Source organism: Peromyscus leucopus, chromosome 8b (assembly GCF_004664715.2).
Source record: "Peromyscus leucopus breed LL Stock chromosome 8b, UCI_PerLeu_2.1, whole genome shotgun sequence".
Classification (NCBI taxonomy): Eukaryota; Metazoa; Chordata; class Mammalia; order Rodentia; family Cricetidae; genus Peromyscus; species Peromyscus leucopus.
Genome location: NC_051086.1, coordinates 17,889,185 through 17,910,339, shown reverse-complemented (window position 1 = coordinate 17,910,339; position 21,155 = coordinate 17,889,185). Strand labels below are relative to the sequence as shown.

The 21,155-nt window shown below is 45.1% G+C and overlaps 2 protein-coding genes across 3 annotated transcripts in view; both read left to right on the top strand.

The window, feature by feature from the left end:
• Adra1b (adrenoceptor alpha 1B) overlaps positions 1–21,155 on the top strand; it is a 117,191-nt gene that overhangs the window by 67,471 nt on the left and 28,565 nt on the right. The gene's annotated exons all lie outside the window — the stretch shown is intronic.
• On the top strand, positions 14,643–15,961 carry LOC114689831 (mth938 domain-containing protein-like). Its single transcript, XM_037200623.1, has one exon. It carries the CDS (start codon positions 14,821–14,823, stop codon positions 15,187–15,189), a length of 369 nt encoding a protein of 122 aa, XP_037056518.1. The 5' UTR covers positions 14,643–14,820; the 3' UTR covers positions 15,190–15,961.

Here is a 21,155-nt window from a genome sequence, read left to right as displayed (position 1 = left end):
TTGGCCACTGAAATGATCCCTAGTGCACAGTTAGGGGTGTGACCTCAGAGGAGATGGGGAGCTTTGCCTAGAAATAGCTGGTGACGATCTGACCATCGGTTCAAATCCAAGCCATCCAATGGGCTTGTCATTAAAGAACTCTTGGGTGTATGTCAAAACTCAGGAAACCTCTATTCTTAGAAGGAGGCAAGGAAAGGGCAGATGACTACTGATCACAACCTCAAAAGGATATAAAGAACACAAATGTAATTGTGTCATTCCACTGGCAAGATGAACCAAAACCTCTCTTTTATTCTTGTCACTTTTGGAAGGCTTTTCAACTTCATGGTTTATTGCTGCTAATGACAAGCACATTTGATGAGATTTCCATCAAATGAGGGGAAAGAAATATTTAGAAATCTTTTCCCCCAGTGCTGTTTCTAGCTTCTTTACATTTGAGACTAGATCCGCCTCCTCCACCAACCTCCAAATGATGCCAACACCACAGGACACTTTTCCATCACAGGTCATCCTATGTCCTTCCCTTGATGTCACAGGCCAGGCAGGCTGGCATTATGGAAGAGAGTATTTCTAGACACTGTGTTCCGCAGCGACTGGCTAGTGATGACCTAGCTATGCAGAAAGAAAAGCCTATGAACTACATACACGGAGTGGAGAGAATTGCAAGGGAACAGGATGTGGCTTAACTCCACTCACTTCCCCAGATTCTAACGGCCCCTGTAGCAACACCTGCCAGGGGAAAAGGAGAACAGGGAAAGCGATCACTCAGCAAAACAGAATCATGGAAGTAGAGAGGGGTCCCTGTTGACATCGGCTAACAGGCCTTACTCTGGAAAACTATGTCATGGCCCTGGACCCCTGAGGTTTCTTCCTGGGCTTTAGAAAATCATGAAGATAGGAGCCTGTTGGCTAGACAGATGGATCTATGGATAAAGCACTTGCTGCACAAATGTGAGCACCTGAGTTTAGATCCACAGAACCCACAGTAAGTGGGATTCAGTTGCATTCATCTATAATTCAAGACAGCAGAGGAGCAGGGATGCAGCTGGCCAGCTGTGGGTTTCATGGGAGGCAGAGGTTCGTCGAACCCTTGGCAGGAAAGTTTCAAATCAAGCATCCCTCATTTAATTCGCTTGCTCCAGCTCTATAAGTGAGTGCCTGGGCTAAGAAAGGGATGCACAGTGGGCTTACTAGCCCTAAATACTTACAGACCAAGAGAGTGAATGGAAGAAATGGATCTGTTCCAGAAGCAGATGGAGAGAATGCTGTAAACAGTGAAAGCCTACAGATTAGAGAAGGGACAGAGAAAAGGAAGGAGAAAGAAACCTAGTTGTGTGTTTAGGACCTTGTAGGGCTGGAGTGACTGTTGGGGAGGGGTCCTCAGCCCATCTGTCAGCCTCACCTAGCCTCTGGCAAGACACCGCGTGAGTCAGGCCAGGTACCGTAGAATTCAAGCTCCCCGGAAGCCTCCTTTTAGGGCGGTTAGCATTCTCAGCCTCACCCACCCACAACATATCTGAGCTCTCCTCCACACCCACTGTGCTAAAGAGTGGGCAAGTCAATCCACATCATTCAGAAACACAGTGCTCTAGCTCAAGTAGACCATTCTTCAAAGAGCCTCCATTGCACTTTCGAATGGGGTATCTACCCACAGTCTCCCTTCCCCTGAGCTTTTCCCTTTGGCCTGGTGGGATGAATTGGGTGGCTTGGTTTATTAACACTGATGAATAAAAAAAAAAAAAAAAAAAAAAAAAAAAAAAAAAAAAAAAATTAAAATAAACACTTTGCTGCAAGGCTAATGAGTGTGTTGGAGGCTGAGCCCCAGAAGGAGGTAAGAATGAGATCAACGGCAGGTGGGGCTCACTGTCACCAGCAAGCGTGGATCACCCTGGGGCTCACAGGATCAGCACAGGGCAGCAGATACAGGAAAGTATCTGGGTGAGGAGGAAGATCCACCAATGAACAACAAAAAAGTAGTAGAACGTTGTTTTAAGGTGTGTTGCTTTTGTTTATGTTGCATTTGTTTAGCTCTGTGAAGCTGTGTTACTGTGCCTGTGTAAAACACCTGATGGTTTAATAAAGAACTGGCCAATAGCAAGGCAGGAGAAAGGATAGGTGGGGCTGGTAAGCAGAGAGTATATATAGAAGGAGAAAACTGGGAGGAGAGATCTAAGATCTAGGGGAAGCCAGAGAAGGAGGAGGACTCCAGGGGCCAGCCACCCAGACACATAGCAAGCCATGGAGTAAGAGTAAGATACAGATGTAAAAGAACAGAAAAAGCTCAGAGGAAAAGGTAGATGGGATAATTTAAGATAAGGCTAGCTGGCTAGAAACTAAGCCAAGCTAAGGCCAGACATTCATAATTAAGAATAAGCCTCCATATATGAATTTATTTGTGAGCTGGGTGGCAGGCCCCCAAAAGAGCAAAAACCAACAACAACACAAAAGCTTAACATCTCTTCATATATTCGGACCATATGCAGTTCCCTAGCATGAAGAGAAACAGAGGGCCCTTTCTCGAAAAATCCATTTGCACCCAGCTCTTCAGAATTTACTTGAACACAAGTGTTCTTGGGGGGCGGTGGGGGGGGGTTGTTATACTTCCATGACCAGTTTGGCAATCTAATAAAACCCCTCCTCAGAGTAAACACATAGAAGAGGCAAGAAGTCAAAGCTTACCAATTATACTAAAATGCAGTTATTATTATGTTGAAAAGCAAATTGATTGTAGAGCGGAAAAGGTGCTTCTTAGCATATTAAATGAACAAGGTCTGGCAGCCAGTCAAATAAGCAAGCACTGTAATTTTGAAGTGGTGATAAGAGGAAATGTTTCATGAGCTCTGCAACAAACGGAGCAGCAGGTTAGTGTAGACCTGACTTCTACTGGCAACAACCCCTGCAGAGTCCTCTGTGGCCCCTGGCCTGCATTCCCGCGGAGCAAAGGCAAACTGGCAGCCAAAAGGTTAGTTTGGTTTGCTTTGCTTTGTTGAAATATTTTTCCTTCCCATCCAAATTCATAGACTCCTCAAACCCTAGGCTAAGAACCTCTCCTTAGGAATTCACAAGAATTGAATATGAGGTTTCTAGACTCTGGTTTACAAAACAAAAACAAAATATATAAATATATGTGTGTATACATATAAGACATACGTGTGTGTGTGTGTGTGTGTGTGTGTGTCATAAACTACTGACTTAGGACCACAAGATGTTTAGTCTATGTCATTGAACTTTCTCTTTTGTATGAACTTTTAGCAATTGGTTTGATAAACTACTTTATGTTTTTAATTTTGATTAAGTCAGAAGAAAAAGAAAAATGGAAGAAAAAAAAACCTACTTCTTCCAGGGCTAGAGTTCGCATACATCCAGTACAATATCTTTCCAGCAGTAAAATCACTGGTAAATTACTACTGGAATTTAATTTCTGTTATGTTCAGTTTTAGTAAGCAATCAATTTAAGTATGGGAAAATGTAATGTGATGTTACAAACAAGTTGGTTAGATATAGGTCTATTAACCTATCAGGACGCAGGAATGTCCATGATACCTGCACAAGAAAGGCAAGCCTTTGGATAATACACAATCTCATTTTTATTTTAATTTTTATTACATTTTACTTACTTTGTGTGGTACGGGGACACATGTGACAGAGAGCAGAAGTTAGAGGACAATGACAGAAGTCAATCGCTCTTGCCTTCCACCACTTGGGCCACAGGGATGGAACTCAAGCAGTCAGGCTTCCTGGAACTATCTCTACCCACTGACCCATCTTGCCAGTCAGCAATCCCACTTTCAAAAGCACTGAATTGGTCTGCAGAGAAGGCTCAGTGGGCAAAGTGCTTGCTGAAGAAGTGTGAGAGGCTGAGTTTGGAACCTGAGAACCATGTAGAGCCAGGCTCAGCACCTCCTGCCTGTAATCCCAGGGTTCATGCATCGAGCTGGGAAGTGGAGGCAGAGAAATCATGGACCAGCTAGCCTGGTGTGCACAGTGCTTAACAAGAGACTTTCTCAAACAAGACAGAGGGAAGGTTGTTTTCAGACCTGCACACACACACACACACACACACACACACACACACACTCATGAACATGCACACACACTCATGCAAAACAAAAGTTAAGGCTTTTAGCTTACTCATTTTCAGGGGCCACTTTAATGAGTAGGAGTAAACTATTAGCTTTTTTCCCCTTCTTCTGAGTTCATATACTGCCAAAAGCAAATACTCCATTTGTAATTAAAGATATCAGATTAAGAACATTAACAGAATGAAAATTGGGTTTTAACAGAGTTATTGTTTGGACTTCCATCTGTTTAATGAGTTCAGAGGAAAGACTGTCAAAAGAAAAGATATCTATCCTTGGTCATTTAGTCTATGTGCACGAGTGTGTTCACACCTTGTTTGAGACCAGGTTTATCTTATTGTTCACTTTGGTGTAGTCAGGCTATCTGGCCCTCCAGTTTCCCAGGACTCTCCTCTCTCCATCTCCTACCTTGCTGTGATAATAGCTGCCCCACCCAGCTTTGTATGGGTTCTGAGGATTTGAACTCAGATCCTCACACTTGGGCAGCAAACATTAGCTCATAATTTTTACTGCAATTTTACCATATCCTGATCTCTGCTCCTCGGCTGTGGGAACACTTACAAATTCTCCTGGTTCTCCCTGATGCTGCCACAACCCTGACCACTCTTCCATTCAAAAACACAGCAGGTAGTTTGATTTTTTTCCCTTTTGTGTTCTTTTCAAAATAACAATTCTTCCTACTATTCTAACAGCAAGAAGCCATTCATTCATACATAATATCATAAATGAAAAAGACAGAAAAGGTAGACTCGCTCATAAAATGTCTCAGCCTTTGGTGATTAATAAGCAATGTGAATTTATTGCTCACAGTTCCAGGGGCTGGAGAGTTGAAGGTCAAGACTGTGACAGATTCACACCCAGCCCTCACAGACAGCACCTTCCATGAAGGACGGTACCAGTGAGCTCTCCCAAGCCTCTTCCATGAGGACATTAATCCCAGCCATAAAGGCTCTGTTCCTGTGACCTTCCCTTCCCAGATGCCCCTCTCCCAATGCACAGACAGGGATTCTTAACATGCAAATACAAGAATACAGATCCAGACTACAGCACCGTCTATAATATCATGCTTGGCATTTTTCTATGGACTGTGCAGGAGAGAGAGAGAGAGAGAGAGAGAGAGAAGAAGAGAAGAGAGAGAGAGAGAGAAATTAGATCACCCAGGCTTTTTTCAACACTCATCGAACACAGACTTCTTGCTATACCAAATAAATCCTCAATCTTCTCATTTTCTTTCTTTTCGTTTTTCCCATCTTTTCAGTGTGCTATTGAGTTCTATAATAAAAGATACAATAAATGTGCCTAGCCAACCCCATTATGTAAGCAGCCCATTTAAATAAGTAGGCAATGCACTCATGAGGCCACCCACTCACAAGGTACAAGTTTACACAAAAAGTATGTCCTTCTCATATTCTGGTCATCCCTTTCCTCCTTGGAGACAACTACTGTCACCAGTTCTTGGTATAACTTTTCAGAAATATTCTGTGTGTGTGTGTGTGTGTGTGTGTGTGTGTGTGTGTGTGTAGGTGTGTTGTAAGTGTATGTGTATATGTAGGTATATTCATATACTCCTTTCCATGGAAATAGCATACTATAAATAATATGTCACATTTGCATTCTCATTGTAAAATGTATAAGGAAGACCTTTCCACTCCAGTATAAATAGAACAGCCTTGTTCATTTTAAGAGCCGCATAGTATTCCCTTTTCTCCAAATAGAATTCTGTGGAAGGGCATTTAGATACTTATAAAGTTTTTGTTTTTACAAAATCATATTCTTACTGCTCACACATGCTTCTATCTTGGTAAATTTTTATAAGATCAAATCCTTGAAGTGGAAATGGAAATCTTCAGGGATCGGGAGAGGCAGGAGTGAGACCGGATCCCAAGTAGCCCAGGCTGACCTTGAACTTGACAAGTGGCTGAGCTTCTTCTGATCCTCCCACCTCTACCTCCTGAGCGCTGAGATTACAGTTGTGTGCCACCAGACAGGTTTATGGAGCGCTGGGGATGGAGCCTGGGGCTTTGTGTGTGAAGGGCAAGCACTCTACCAACTCAGCTGCATCCTGAGCCCAAAACTGCTTTTTAACGGAGAGCTCCTTGCTACTCAGGGCCCAGGAAATTTCAGGTGTCAAAGTAACAAGTCCAGCTTCCTCCCTGAGGCTCCCAGATAGCTGAGTACCTCAGATCCTCCCAGCTAAGCCAGGTCAGCTTCCCAGGGTTGAAGTAGGGCTTGGTGCCGCCCTCTTGGAATGAAGCAACCATCTGCCAGAGGAAGCAGAAGCCTGGAATGTGCATATCACCCAAAAGCTGGGAATAAAAATTAGCTGCCTATGGTGTGAACCAGATTCAATCTTTCACTTGGCAGCCAAGCCCATCATGGTCCACATCGGTGGCTCCAGGCTCCAGAAGTGATATCCCAGTTTTAAAACATGAAGAAATAAAAGAAAATGCTGACACTGGATGGTGCTGTGCCTCAGTTGGTAGAGTGTTTGTCTAGCATACACAGAGCCCTGGGTTCCATCCCAGCAACAATGAACCAAGAGTGGGGGTGCACATCTATAATCCCAATACCGGTGAAATGGCGGCAGGGGGATCAGATGTTCAAGATCATCTTCAGCTATATAGGGAGTCTGAGGTCAGCCTGACCTGGAGACTTTGTCACAGAATAAGAAAAGGTTGTCTCTGTAGCCCCCAGCAGCAAGGGGCTGTTAATAAGAAAAGACTCCTGAGGCATCCAAAACCCAGCCTACCCCACTGTGGCAGCCTCAGTGGCTGGGATGCAGTGGATAGTCTATATTTAGGCAGGAGGATGACATGCTCTCCACTTTGTCTCAGTATTCAAGCTGTCCCCTGAAGCGCTCAACCTCACATGCTGGGCACTCACTCAAACACCACTCTGCACCTTGTAAGGGGGCTTTTTAACAAGTGGATGGACTCTGGCCGGGCAAGGGTTATAACTCAATCTTGACCTTGAACTGCTGATCTGGAAAGAGAAGCAGGGTTATTTTCAGGCTGTACTAAATCTGGTGCTGTTGGGACCGGCCGCTAGACAGATGGAGAAGAGGTAAACTTTGACACACTTCCACAAGACCAGGATTTCAAGAGGACTGTGCAGAGGCAAGACCTCAGCCAATGGAGTCTCAGAGCCAGACTGGGAAGGCCTTCCTGTCATCTGTCACCATTGCTGCCCTGACACTCCTTATCTTGGTAGAGGGGGCAATGCCGCCCTCCTCAGAGACATCCTCATGTGTTCTTCAGGGTTCCTGGCTTCCTAGAGTACGAGAAGGAATAGAGATGCTAAAGTCAAACAAATCCAGGTTTTTGGTTTTTGTTTGGTTGGCTTAGTTTTTTGAGACAGGGTTTCTCTGTGTAGCTTTGGAACGTTTCTTGGAACTACTCACTCTGTAGCCCAGGCTGGCCTGGAACTCACAGAGATCCACCTGCCTCTGCCTCCCAAATGCTGGGATTAAAGGCGTGTGCCACAGTCTGCCAGGCACAAATCCAGGTCTTTAGTCCCGGCTCCACCCATCTCACTGAGAGTCTTACTTCATTCATTTATTAAAGGGGACTGAATCTTCCCCCTTGTAGAAGTGTCGTGAGGAATTGGTAAGATATACACAGGAAGGATTCAGCCAGGTTGCAAACACTAGAGAGCAGTCCATAGGCCTCAGTTACTAACACATGAAAACAAATTCAGCCTTGACCTAAGAATGATGATAACAACCTATCTATATTGTCATGATCAGTTCATGGTTGTGAACTCTAAGAAAGGAATACATCTTTGAACAACAACAAAATGGTGATGTTTCAAGCCTGTAATCCCAGCACTAGAGAGTTCGACAAATAAAGGTACCAAGTTCCAACCCCAGGGCCTACATCATGGGAAGAGAGGACCTACTACTGTAGGTCGCCCTCTGATCTCAACATGTGCATTTTGGCACATGCACATGCATGCACACATGCACACACACACACACACACACACACACACACACATACACACACAATTAACTCATTAATTTTTAAAAGAAAAACAAAACCCATAATGCCATAAGTTAGTCTAATCTGTCTGAAATACTTCACACTTATTCTCTCACTGGTTGATCAGCCAGGGGATCCTTCCCCAGCAAAGAATGGCAGAAATCCAGCACTGTTTCTTCTACGTACCTAAGGTTTATTCTATTTGGTAAATCAAAGAAGAAGCCTTGCCTAAACCCATCAAATTGCAGGCTAATAGAGTAACTGGAAGCTTTTCCTCAACGCCTGTCTGCTTCTGACTCTCTGTACAAAAGGAATTGTATTATCACTTTTAGCCTCAGAATTGGTTCATTGAAACCACAAGTATTCCTCCAACCCAAATGAGCCCAGGGTCTGGCATGGTCATATGTAAGTAAATAAGGCATCTTAATTAAGTCAACTTCTTGGCTCCTGCTCTCAGGGCCTGACTTACAGTGGCTCGGGGAGTCGAGCAGTGAGGTAGAAAATGGGGAGGAGGGAAGAATGGACCCAGCTCCTCTAATTCACCCCAGGCTTAGGGGGACCTAGAATATTCTGTCTGTGACTGTCCTGGGAATACCAGCTCTGAGCCATCTCCCCTGAGATTCAACAACATCACCACTAACATGTTCCAGTGGTGGTTACTGAGGCCCACCCCAGAGCAACTGAGTCAGGACAGCAGGTACATTCAAGGATATCTGGGTTCCCGCCCTCTGGGCTGTGCAGATACAGGCTGGAGTTCAAGAATCAATGGAGGAATGAGGTAGGAGCACGCTCTCTGAATCAGTTCCTGTTCACACTAATCCAAAACAGTTTAGAAGCTGAGGGACCATGTTCTTGGTGTTACAGCTGACACATACCCCTTTACTGTCACAGCAAGAATATTAAGTTCTTCGGGAGGAGAGGAAAGCGTTGTTTAGCATTAAAACAGTGCTCCTAGAGCCATCCCTACAGAAATTGACTAGGAGCTGGGCCTGAGTTGGACCAGCCAGATATTAAATTCTACCTTCTTAAGAATAGCAGCCCCCGGCCCAGCAATATTGAGAAAGACGAAAAGTGAGTGCCCTAATTAGGGTTATTATTGCTATGATGAAACCATGACCAAAACCAAGTTGGGGAGGAAAGGATTTATTTGGCTTACACTTCCACATCATAGTCCACCATTGAAGGAAATCAGGACCAGAAAGGAACCTGGAGGCAGGAGCTGATGCTGAGGCCATCCAGGGTGCTGCAGTGGCCTGCTCCACGGGGCTTGCTCAGGCTGCTTCTTTATAGAACCCAGGACCACCAGCCCAGAAGTGGCACCACCCGCAATGGGCTGGGCCCTCCCACATCAATCACTACTTAAGAAAATTCTCTACAGGCTTGCCTGCAGCCCATTCTTATGGAGGCATCGTCTCAATTGAGGCTCTCTTCTTTCTGAGAAATCTAACATGTATCCAGTTGACATAAAACGAGCCAGCACAGTAAGCCAATGAGATGTCTCACTGGGTAATGGCACTTACCATCAATTTTAAGAACCTGAGTTCAATCCTCATGACCCACATGATAGAAGGAGAGAAGTGATTCTTGCAAGTTGCCCTCTGACCTCTACATATATATTATGGCACACACATATGTTGGGGCACACTCATGTGTTAACACACACACACACACACACACACCCCGCAAAGGCCAAACTGTGAGCCTCATCATCATTTAGTGTTCCTTGGTCACTTGTCCTGAGATTTGCCTGGGCTCCCATTTCTCATCTGTAAGCCAATAATAATAATGCATTCATATCAAGCTTATTGTGAGAGTTAATCAGGATACCAAATACAAACATCTCTAACCCAGTCCCTGGAGCACAGTAGAGACTAATGAGCTGTTGGTTTTCTTCTCTCTCCTCCACTATCAAAACTACCCCATCCAGGATTGATTCTCTGCAAGTCTTGTTTATTGACCAATTAGCTAATATGATGAGTTAATCCTTGCGGAGGTGTGAATTTATGATAATGGTTTTCTGTGTTAGCCTCCAAAATACCATTTGCCTCACAACCTGGGGCCTTGTGGTTTCACCCTTAAGGTATGATTAAGAATGGAAATAAAGGAGAGAGGCCAATGTTGAGAGACTACACACACACACACACACACACACACACACACAGAGAGAGAGCCTTTCTCCACTTCTTATCACTAACCATCATATCACCAGAGCCAGAGTGAGAGAATCCTAAGGAATTAGCACCCAGACAAGAAAGGGAATGTGCCTTTAAAGCTGCATGTGGCTGTTAAAAAAGAAGGAGGGGGAGGGGGAGGAAGAAGAAAGAAAGGAACCTCAGGCATCTGAATCTCAGGATAGGATAGGTGTGAACACCACCAGATAGAAATCAAAGACTGACGGGTCGTTTGCCAACATTTAATACAATTGCTTGGGATCTGCAGAGTTGAATGTAATAAGGCTTCATTAAAAAGTAGTTATAACAACTAATAAGACCCTAATTAAATTAGCTTTCACTGGGCAAGCTGCTTGTGCGGTCCTAATTAGGTTATTTGCTGCCATTGGCTGCGCCTGAAGACAAAGGATGACTGTGTTGTGCCTTCAGTGATGCTTGCACAGCCTGGGCCTCAGGCTGTGCAAGACACAGTAAGAAAGCCAACATTGGCTGGGAATATAGCTCCGTTTATGGAGGGCTTGCCTAGCATGCATGAAGTCCTGGGCTTTATCCCCAGTACTACATAAACCCGGCATGGTGATGCATACCTATAACCCCAGCACTCCAGAAGCAAAGGCAAGAAAGATCAGAAGTTCATGGCCATCCTCAGCTATGTAAGGAGTTTGAAGCCAGCTTGAGCTACATGAGGCCCTCTTCCAAAATGGATGAATAAATAAAGACACATAAAGAAGCTATATGTTTTGGGACAACCAAGCCTCATCTAGCCTTAGCTCCCCTCAAATTGTGGTGCTCAGCTGGAGTGAACCTTAATAGGCCTCATTATTCTGAAAGCCAGTTTTAAAGAAGGAAGGGGTAGTTAAAGGAAAATGCCAGGAATTCATGCCTAGATTAAGAAAGTGAGCTTGTGTGAGATGAGAATCTCCTTCTGTCTTCTGGAACTAAAACAGAGCTCAGGACTTCCATGATGATTTCCAGTTGGGAAATGAGAGAGAGAAAAAGAAGGGCTAGACTCTCAGAGGCCCTGGCTGGTTGGTTGGATGGTTGGATGGATGGATGGATGGATGGATGGATGGATGGATGGATGGATGGATGACTGGTTCACGGGCTGGTTGGCTGGCTGGCTTGTTGGTTGGTTGGCTGGCTTGTTGGTTGGTTGGTTGTTGGTTGGTTGGTTGGTTGGTTGGTTGGTTTTAAATAGAATGATGTGTGTGTGTGTGTGTGTGTGTGATGTAGGTCAGCACAAGATAAATTACTGAGTTGCTTAAAAGCAGTCTACTCGCTGCTGCCACAGTACCTTTCCTAGGACATAACTCCTGCAGTTGGCTGCTAAAGTTCTGCGAGTGCAGGACTAGCTCTCCACATTTGTGGTCTAACCTACTCTATCACTTACTTTTCTTATTGCTGTGATTAACACACACACACACACACACACACACACACACACACACACACACACACTGAGAAAAGTAACTTAAGGAAAGCTTGTTTGATTCACAGTTTGAGGATGCATCCATCATGGTGGGAAAGGCATGGCAGCAGAAGCTTGAGGTACCCACAGCTAGACAGCAGCAGTGAACGCTGGTGCTCAGCTTGCTTTTTCCCATTCAGCTAGGACTCCAGGCCACCGGACCACCCACATGGAGAGTGCATATTCCAAGCTCAGCTAATCTACCTAGAAAACCTCTCACACAGCTGCCCAGAGACTTATCTTCTAGGTGATTTGAGAGCTTGTCCAGCTGACTGACAAAATGAACTATCACACCTACTTCATCTCTCCAGACTTTGTGCTTTGTCCCTCCCGAGCTGTGCAACCTTGGAGACATTACTTAATCTCTCTCAGCTTCCACTTGCTGCCTATCAAAAGGGTGGCACTTTATTTTCACACTGTGTCAATAAGAATTGAAGATTTCAAGTCAGGTAACCTATGAGTGGCCCACACTTACACCCTTCCAGCCAGAGGAGTAATGACCTCCCCTGATCAGACATACCCTAAGCCTATACACCTGGGGCCCATAATGCTCTTCCCCCTCTGTACCATACATTCTACTTTTATTTACTCTTGATTTTCGAAGGCACGGGGTATCAGGTATCCCAGGCTTACTTCAAATGTGCTATGTAGCCAAGGTTGGCCCAGAACTTGAAATTCTCCTACCTCCACCTCCTGCAAGCTGGCATTACGAGCATGCACCTCCATACCCAGCTCTGCACTGTGAGTTCTTCCAGATCAAACGTGCATTCTCCTTGGCAAATCTGCCTCAGTGCCCCAGGGAGGAGCCATCACCTCTCTTGTGCTTTCTCTGTTCACCCCTAATTTGTCACTCAGGACTCCAATGAGCTTAGATGTCCATCTGCCTCAGGAGACAGGGTCTCACCTCATAGAAGCCTGGCCCACAGTAAGGACCCATAACATGGAAAAAAAAATGAAATCAAAGGAACTGTAAGGAAGGGGTGAGATTGGTCCCAACAGCTGTCCTGTAGCACGAACCTTAAAAGGTCTTATAATAAAAATAAACCCAGAGCCAAGTATTGGGGTGAACGCTGAATGATCAGAGAAACAGAACAAGCCACAGCCAACCTCACCTTGCCAATCCTTCAGCTGCTCTTGTTTCCTCAGACTGAAAGCCTCTGAATCCTCGTCTGAATGGATCTCATCTGAACTGCTGCTAAAAGCCTAAAAGCTTAAAAAGGCTCTAGTTCCTGGTCCTCATGCCTTATATACCTTTCTGTTTTCTGCCATCATTTCCTGGGATTAAAGGCGTGTGTCACCATGCCTGACTGTTTCCATTGTGACTTTGAACTCACAGAGATCCAGATGGATCTCTGCCTTCTGAATGCTAGGATTAAAGGCGTGTGCTACCACTGCCTAAACCTATGTTTAATATACTGGCTGTTCTGTTCTCTGACCCCCAGATAAGTTTATTAGGGTGCACAATATATTGGGGGACACAATACCACCACACTGTCCAGCTTTGGAGCCAACTGCAGTATAGACAGAGTATTTTGACAGATTCCTTATGGATCAAATTTCAGTCAGTCTCCTAGACCTTCTCTCAGACTGACCTTGGCACTTCCTTGTGCAGTCCAGTTTTAGCAAGAATCGGGTTAATCCGGGTAGAAGTAAACTCCACCCCACTCTCAGTCTCTGCCTAGTCAGGCATCCAGCCCCCACCAGCCCTCCAAGGACATCATTACTGTGGCCTGTCTTCAACAGGCACCCTATATAGGTGGGTGCAGCACCAACTCCCTCCCCTGTCATTTCCTCCTGATGCTTTCCTCCCACTGCCCCCTCCCCCGCTTCACCTTGGCCATATATTCCCACTTGCCCATACTGTATCTGGAGTTATGCCATCTCTCTCCTCACTGCAAAATCTTACTGTTGCCATTTCTACTCCTGTCAAGAAGGTCCTGGGTGAAGATGGTCCTGGATGAAGTCTCCTGTACCATGCTTTAACAATGTCATTGGATTTTTTTTTCTTTAATTATGGGATAATATATAAGTGAGTACATAGCACATGTGGCAGCAGCTATAAGCATCTATGGTGGTTTTTTATTCTCCTTTCATGCTTCTCAGTCAACCATGTGTATTGATTTTATAATAAGAAACAAAACAGCAAAAACAGTCATTTAAGCAGGTGAGATAGGGCTGGCAGGATGGCTCAGCCAGCAAAGGCCCTGCAAACCTTGTGACCTGAGTTTGATCCTGGCACCCATCTAAAAGCTGGAAGGAGAAAACTGACCCCACAGAGCTGTCCTCTGACTTGTACATGTATACTGTGGCATGCACACACACACACACACACACACACACACACACACACACACACACACACCATGACATGCATACAATAATAATAATAATAAATGCCTTAAAGGAGAATAGACAGGAAAAGCTCCTGGGAGCTACACAGTGTGCCAACTTTGCCGAACATATCTCTGCTGATGTGGGTGTTCCTGAATCTCACTGCAGTGTGGCTCCAGTTGGAGGCCTGGCAGCCTTTGGATTTCTCTCACGTGACGTCTGTGGTCAAAGCTTCTTTTCAGCTGCAAAGTTCATGTGGGAAAGCTGGTTGTTGTCTTCATGGTGACCTCTTTGGTAGCTGCAAGTTTTACAAACATTAGAGAGTCAGCAATGTGTCATCTAAAACACAAGCTACTGCCATGGAATTAAGGATACAGGTCAAAGCCAGGCGGTGGTGGCACACGCCTTTAATCCCAGCACTCGGGAGGCAGAGGCAGGCGGATCTCTGTGAGTTCGAGGCCAGCCTGGGCTACCAAGTGAGTTCCAGGAAAGGCGCAAAGCTACACAGAGAAACCCTGTCTCAAAAAACACAAAACAAAACAAAAAAAAAGATACAGGTCAAGGAATATCATCTTCATTTAAAAAAATTTGATTGATTACATGTATAATTAACACCTCAAAGCTTTTTTACTAGAGTAAAAATATTAGTTGGATCACCTCTGGGGCAGGAATATAATAAAGAAATTTTAAAGAACTAAGTACCAGTAGCTGACCAGCAGGGAGAGGTAAAGCGTGGGGCTGACCAGAGGAGCAACCAGGAACAGAAGTACTGCATTTCAGCTCTGTTACTTATGGCTTTCCCTAAAACTGCTTCCCTCTCTTGGGGACAAATGAAAAGGCAAGGCTCTCCCTTAACCTATAAGGATTGCCAAGTATGGCCAGGAGGCAGCCGGGCTTGGGATTGGAGAGAAACAGGAACTGAGCATTCTCCTGGGGCGCAGCCTGCAGATGTAAAGGAAGTCACTGAGAAGGGTGTACAGCCTCTTGTGATGGGCAGAGGAATGTGTGAGGCCTTGAAGGTGTCTCCGTCCACTGTGGAGTACCTCCAGAAACAAGGCATTGTTGGGCAGGTCCTCCAGACAGAGCAGGCAGTGAAGGAGTGTAATGCCTTGGTTGTCCAGGGGGTAAGAGTAGACAGTGTTTTCCATTCCACCTGCTGATGGGACCCACAGAGGAGAATGAAGCACTCAGCCACAACAAAAAAGAAAAAGAAAAAAGTACCTAAGCAATCTCAGTTACTCCCATTTGGGAGCTGAGGAGTTCCCTCAAAAAAACATAGCCCAAACTGGCCTTGAACTTACTATGGTAGCCCAGCTTGGCACAGAAGCGGCAACCCTCTGCCTCTGCTTCCCAACTGCTGGGACCCCAGGTGCGAACCACTGTGCCTGGTTTCAAACTGAACTCTCTAGAGCTGAGAACACACCCACAGGAAGAGTGCTCTAGTTAAGACTTTGTCGGAGGAGCTCTGACCCAAACAGCTCTAAATCCCCAACTCAAGATGCATAAGGTGTTGAGTTGGGCTTTGATTTCCTGTCCGTGATGTCCGACGTCACCTTTCCCTAACCAGATTGCCTTGTAGCACTGCCTCCAATTGTTTTGCTTGTTTGTTTCTGGTATCCTGAACTCTGTGAGAGGATTGAGGATCTATGGTGTGACCTACTTAGAAAGGGCTTTCTCTTCTTCCGGGCTGGAGAGAGGAAGAGATCTGCTTGTCATTTGATTTGTCATCCATTTTTCCCCCAAACTTTTCTTCTAGCATAAAAGGAAAAAAGAATATTTTTAACGGAACACGGTGGACCACTTTCTCGTGTTACTAAAATCCCACTGTGGTTTTCTTGCAGCATGGGCAGCTAACCGACTACCACAGCTGACCCTCATCCGTATTTCCTCTCTAGCCTCCCTCTCCTCTTTCCTCCACTCCTCTTCTCCTTGATTCTTATTCCTTCTTTGATCCCGCAGCTTCTCTCCTCCTTTCAAGTCAATCGCTCTCTGGTTTTGCTAACCTTTTTCAGGTTCACACGGGCTGTTTTTTCCTGGAGCTTCCTAAGTAACTAACATCCTAACTAATATGAGACACAGTGTGAGTTACTTCTCTTATTACTGTGACCAAATATCTGACAGGAAGACACAACTTATGGGAGGGAGGGCTTGCTTTGGCTTACGGTTGGTGGGGACCATTGGTCATGGAGAGGAAGACATAGGGACAGGAGGCTCCATGGTGGCAGATGTGTGCTACTGGGACCCCCATATCTGTGTGGGGTGTGTGTGTGTTTTTTTTTTTTTTTTTTTTTTTTTTTTTTTTTTTTTTTTTTTTTTTTTTTTTTGTACTAAACTTATTGTGGGTGTGTGTGGGGTGGTGTGGGGTGTGGGGTACATGGTGAGTGTGTGTGTGTGCTACTGGACTCCCCATATCTGTGTGTGGGGTGTGTGGTGTGTGTGTGTGTGTGTATGTGTGTGAGTGTGTGTTGTGTGGTGTGTGTGTGTGTGTATGGTACATGTGTGAGTGTGTGTGTGTGCTACTGGAACTCCCCATATCTGTGGTGTGTGTGTGTGTGTGTGGTGTGTGTGTGTGTGTGTATGGTACATGTGTGAGTGTGTTATGTGTGTGTGTGTTACGTGTGTGTGTGTGTGTGTGTGTGTGTGTGTGTGTACAAGCATGCCACAGCATGCATGAGTCAGAGAACAACTTTCAGGACTCAGTTCTCTTCCTCCACCATATGTGTTCCAGGATTGAACTTGGGTCTTCAGGCTTGGTGGCAAGCTCCCTTACCAGATGAGCCAATTCTAAGGCCCTCGAGTCTTTACCCAAGACTTCCTGGTTTACTTCAACATCTCTCCATGTGCACGTTTACCTTTGCAAACTCACATTTGTGTAGGAGTCAGGTCCTGTCCATTTCTGACTCTCTCAAGCAAATTTTGGTTTGGTTTGGTTTTTTGTTAATAGAACGTTTCTATAGACACCAATTTACTTAAGATGCCCCAGAACCAAACAGCCCAGTTCGTTCCAGCTTTGTCTCTAACTTCCTTATGGTTGCCATCTCTTAGACAGGGAGTCGTGCCTCCATTGCATCTCCTGGACAAAAGGTTGTGCTGTGCTTGTGTTGTTACATGCATGACCACAGTACGACACCCCGGGCTACTTATTCTTTCGCATCCAGATCCGCTATCTTCTGAACAATGATTCCAAGTAGCAGAAGGCCTCTATTCATCAACTATTACACATCACACAGTACCACACTGTGCCTAACACCTAGCCAAGGAATCATCAGAATAATGCTGAGAAATCTAGTCTCTCCGCGGGCCATGTTACCATTTTGTCAAAATGCCCTTAATAACAGATGATTTCGAGCTTGTGATAGCTGAATTAAAAAGTGTCTGGTGCATGTAAGTCTACCAAAGGCTCACAGTTAGCACCACAGGCACATGGCCCCACTCTGTGCCGAAGAGCTCATCCACATTATTGCCTTTAATCTTCCTAAGAACCCTGGGGGCATGGGAGAGACTTGTCATCAACCTCATTTTCCAAATGTGAAAGCTGAAGTTCAGAGAGTGAGGATCTCACAGTCAGCTCTTCCAGGCACCATCTATGTACCAGATGTTAAGAGGTGCTGCAGATATGGAAATGAGCAAAAGAAGCACAGCCCCACTACCACCACACACACACACACACACTTTGATTTAGTAATGTCTCAGACAGACAAATATAGGCTGCTTATAAGCCTTCATGAAGAAAGTAAGTGAACTCGTGAGCTAGAGGAGACATGTGGGGGAAGCACTCCATGTCCGTAGACTGATATTCAAGTGACTTGGAGCTGCCCTGCAGCGATCTCGGGGACCACTAATGCAAAGGTCCTAAGGTGAATTTGTATTTCAGGTGGCTGTCTCATATAATGGCGGTAGAGTGGAAAGAAGGAGAGGCGACAGATGGTGTCAGATAGGAAGATGGCATGGACATCTTGCAATGCCTAACGCCATGATGAAGAGGTCTGAGTTTTCTCTAAGCAAAGAAGAAAAGTTGCTGGAGGGCTCTGAGAAGGGGAAATAATGTGATCTGGCTTCTGTTCATAAAGACCTCATTGGACTAGGCATGGCTATTGCCCATGACCCCAGTATTTGGGATGTGGAGGCAGGAGGCTCCAGGCCCACCCATATTAACCCATTTCCTCTAATAAGCCTCCACTTCCTAAAGTTTCCGTGAGCGTACAAAACAATAACACTAAATGGGAAACAAGTGTTCAAACACGTGTGCCTATGAGGGACATTTTACATTCAAACCACAATAGACCTGTTATAAAAAAAAAAAATAAAATGTGGGAACTAGGGGTGTAGCTCAGTTGGTGGTGGAGTATTTGTCTAGCACAGACAAAGCCTTGAGTTTGATCCTCAACCTACATAAACCAGATGTGTTGGTGCACATCTGTGATTCTAGCACCCAAGAGATAGAAGCAGGAGTATAAGAAACTGAAGATCATCTTTGACTGCATAGTGTGTTGTTGGTTGTTTTTTCACTCTTTTGAGAGGCCCACCACCTGGCTCCCAAATAAATCACACACAGAGGCTTATTCTTACTTATACATGTCCAGCCTTAGTTTGGCTTGTTTCTTGCCAGCTTTTCTTGAATTAGCCCATCTATCTTTGGCCTCAGGACTTTTTATCTCTATCTATTCCTTTTTCTTTCCTTCTTACTCTGTGTCTGGCTGTGTGATTGGGTGGCTGGCCCCTGAAGTTGAAGACCAGACTCACCTACCTCATGAGACCAAATTCTGGAGATCTAGTAGGAAGCCTTGTCTAGAAGAATAACTAATAACCAGGAACTCAACAGCGTGGGCAGTGAGCCTGAGATCCACGAGCCTGTAACACAGAATAAGGACAGGATTTCAGAATTCTCTGAAAAGGGCAAAATGTGGGTGGGAAACTAATATTTATGGAGCCCTTATTACATCTTCAGAAGTAAGCTGTTTCTCTGTATTATCTTATCTAATCATCACAGCCCTTTGAGGCTGATCCATTGGACCACTAAGAAAATCAAGGTTTGGAAAGGCAAAATCATGGCCCCAAGTTCTCAGGGTTCACAAACAGCAACGCTTACAACCAGCTTTGTGGGTCCCCCAAATCACTCAACCCCAAATCAAGCCACTTCTTGTGTGTTTCATCCTTTGATCTGCACTATATAGACTGGAAATGCAGGTCTCAATATTAGATGGCTGCAATAACCTCCATTTTCTCTAGTGGTTTCCTTTTTCACTCTCTTTTTCATACATTGACTTTCCAATTAACGGCCGAGCCATTCATAAATGCAGTAGGGAATCCTGACTGTGACTTTGCTTCCTTCCAGAGAGCAATGGCTCTTTAAGGCTGATGAATTCTAATGCTTGCCGTAAATCCAGGAAAGAAATGAATGAGCACTACTTAAATTGCCCAAGCCTGGAGTCAGACCACGGGAGAGACCCAGGAGCTACCTCAACAGCATCATATTATCTGTCACTGAGAAGGAAGCCAGCAGTTAGCCAGGCAATCTAGACTGACCACAGTAACATCTCAGGGAGAGGGAGTCCTGATGGTTTTTGGTTACCTGGAAGCCGGCACAAGCTATTGCTGAGTTCTTTGGCTTTGTGTCATGAAAGAAACTGATTTGATCAACGACACTGCTGCTGTCTAATTAGCAAGCATAGCCACCCTCCTGCATCAGTTCCACAGAGATTAAACTTGGCATCCTGACTGCAGACCAGCATTCACAGCCAAATGCCGCAGTTCCTGACATCCTCAATCCATACCAAGTTCCCTTGAGTCAACCGCAATGGACAATGGCTCTGTAGCCCAGAGCTGGAGGTGCCTTTTCAAATATCCAAGTAGCTGGGCTATTGCTTGGATTCTAATGGCTCCCTTGGGGGAGGGGGTGAGAAGGTGCGGTGTCAATGACACAGACACCAGGAGTCCATTGAAGGCAAATAACAAACTCATTTATTCAATAACAGGGAAGGCCTTGTATACCCTCCTCCTAGCACCCAGTCTGTGTGGTAGTACTTCACTGGCTGGACACCATCAGGAACTCTGACAGTGACAGTGACTAGGAACTCTGACAGCAACCCTTGCTGGGCCCTCAGGCAGACTCCAGGTTGGCTCTTAAGTAGTATGTTAGGTTCATGCATTGGCAACTGGTCTAAGCCAGTTTCCTCGACCCTATGGGCCTGTCCTATTACACTGGGCCTCTAGAATACACAGCTCGCAAACCAGATGGCTTTGTGATAGCCCTAAAGGTGAAAGAGTATCCCTTCTCCATAAGTGCCACCTACCACCTGAACTAACCATTTTGCCCTTCTTGTTTGTAACTCCAGCCCTCTGGAGGTTGAGGTGGGACAATTGAGGGTTCAATTGCCCATCCTAGGCAATCAGAAAAACACTGTCTCAAAAACACAATACAAAATAACAAAATTCATTTGTATTTCCCACATTCTCAACAAGAAAAGAAGGCACAGCTCTCATTTTGTTTGTTTGTTTGCTTGCTTGCTTGCTTGCTTGTATGTGGGTGTTTGTGCACACACATGCATGCATGCTTACACATGTGTGAGTATGAAAGCAAAGAACCTCGGGTGTTGTTCCTCAGGCACAATCCACCTTTTTTTCCCCTTATGTCAGGATTTCTCAACTTTCTCCAAGCAAGCTAAGATGGTTGGCCAGTAAGCCCGTGGATTCTAGACTTCCCAAAGATAGAGTTGCAAGTGTACATCACTACGCCTAGATTTTTTTTTTAACATAAGTTCTAAGGATTAAACTTGGGCTTAGGGGCTTGCAAAGCAAGAATATTACTGATTGAGCTATCTCCCCCAGCCACTTGGTTTTGGTTACTTGTTAATCATGTGTGCATACATGCAGGCATGTATATGGAGGTCAGAGGACAACCTTGGGTGCTGGTTCTCACCTTCATCCTTGTCTGGTGTCTTTCTTTTGTTGTGTGATATTTTGTTTGTGTTCTGACAAATAAAGCTTGTTTGGAATCAGAGGGCAGAGCTAGCCACTAGTTAACCATAGAGGTTTGGAGGACTGTAGAGAAAGGACAGGAAGTGGTAAGGCAGGGCTGATACAGGATCTCAGCCCCTTTGGACTGGAGGAATGGAAGAGGAAGGAC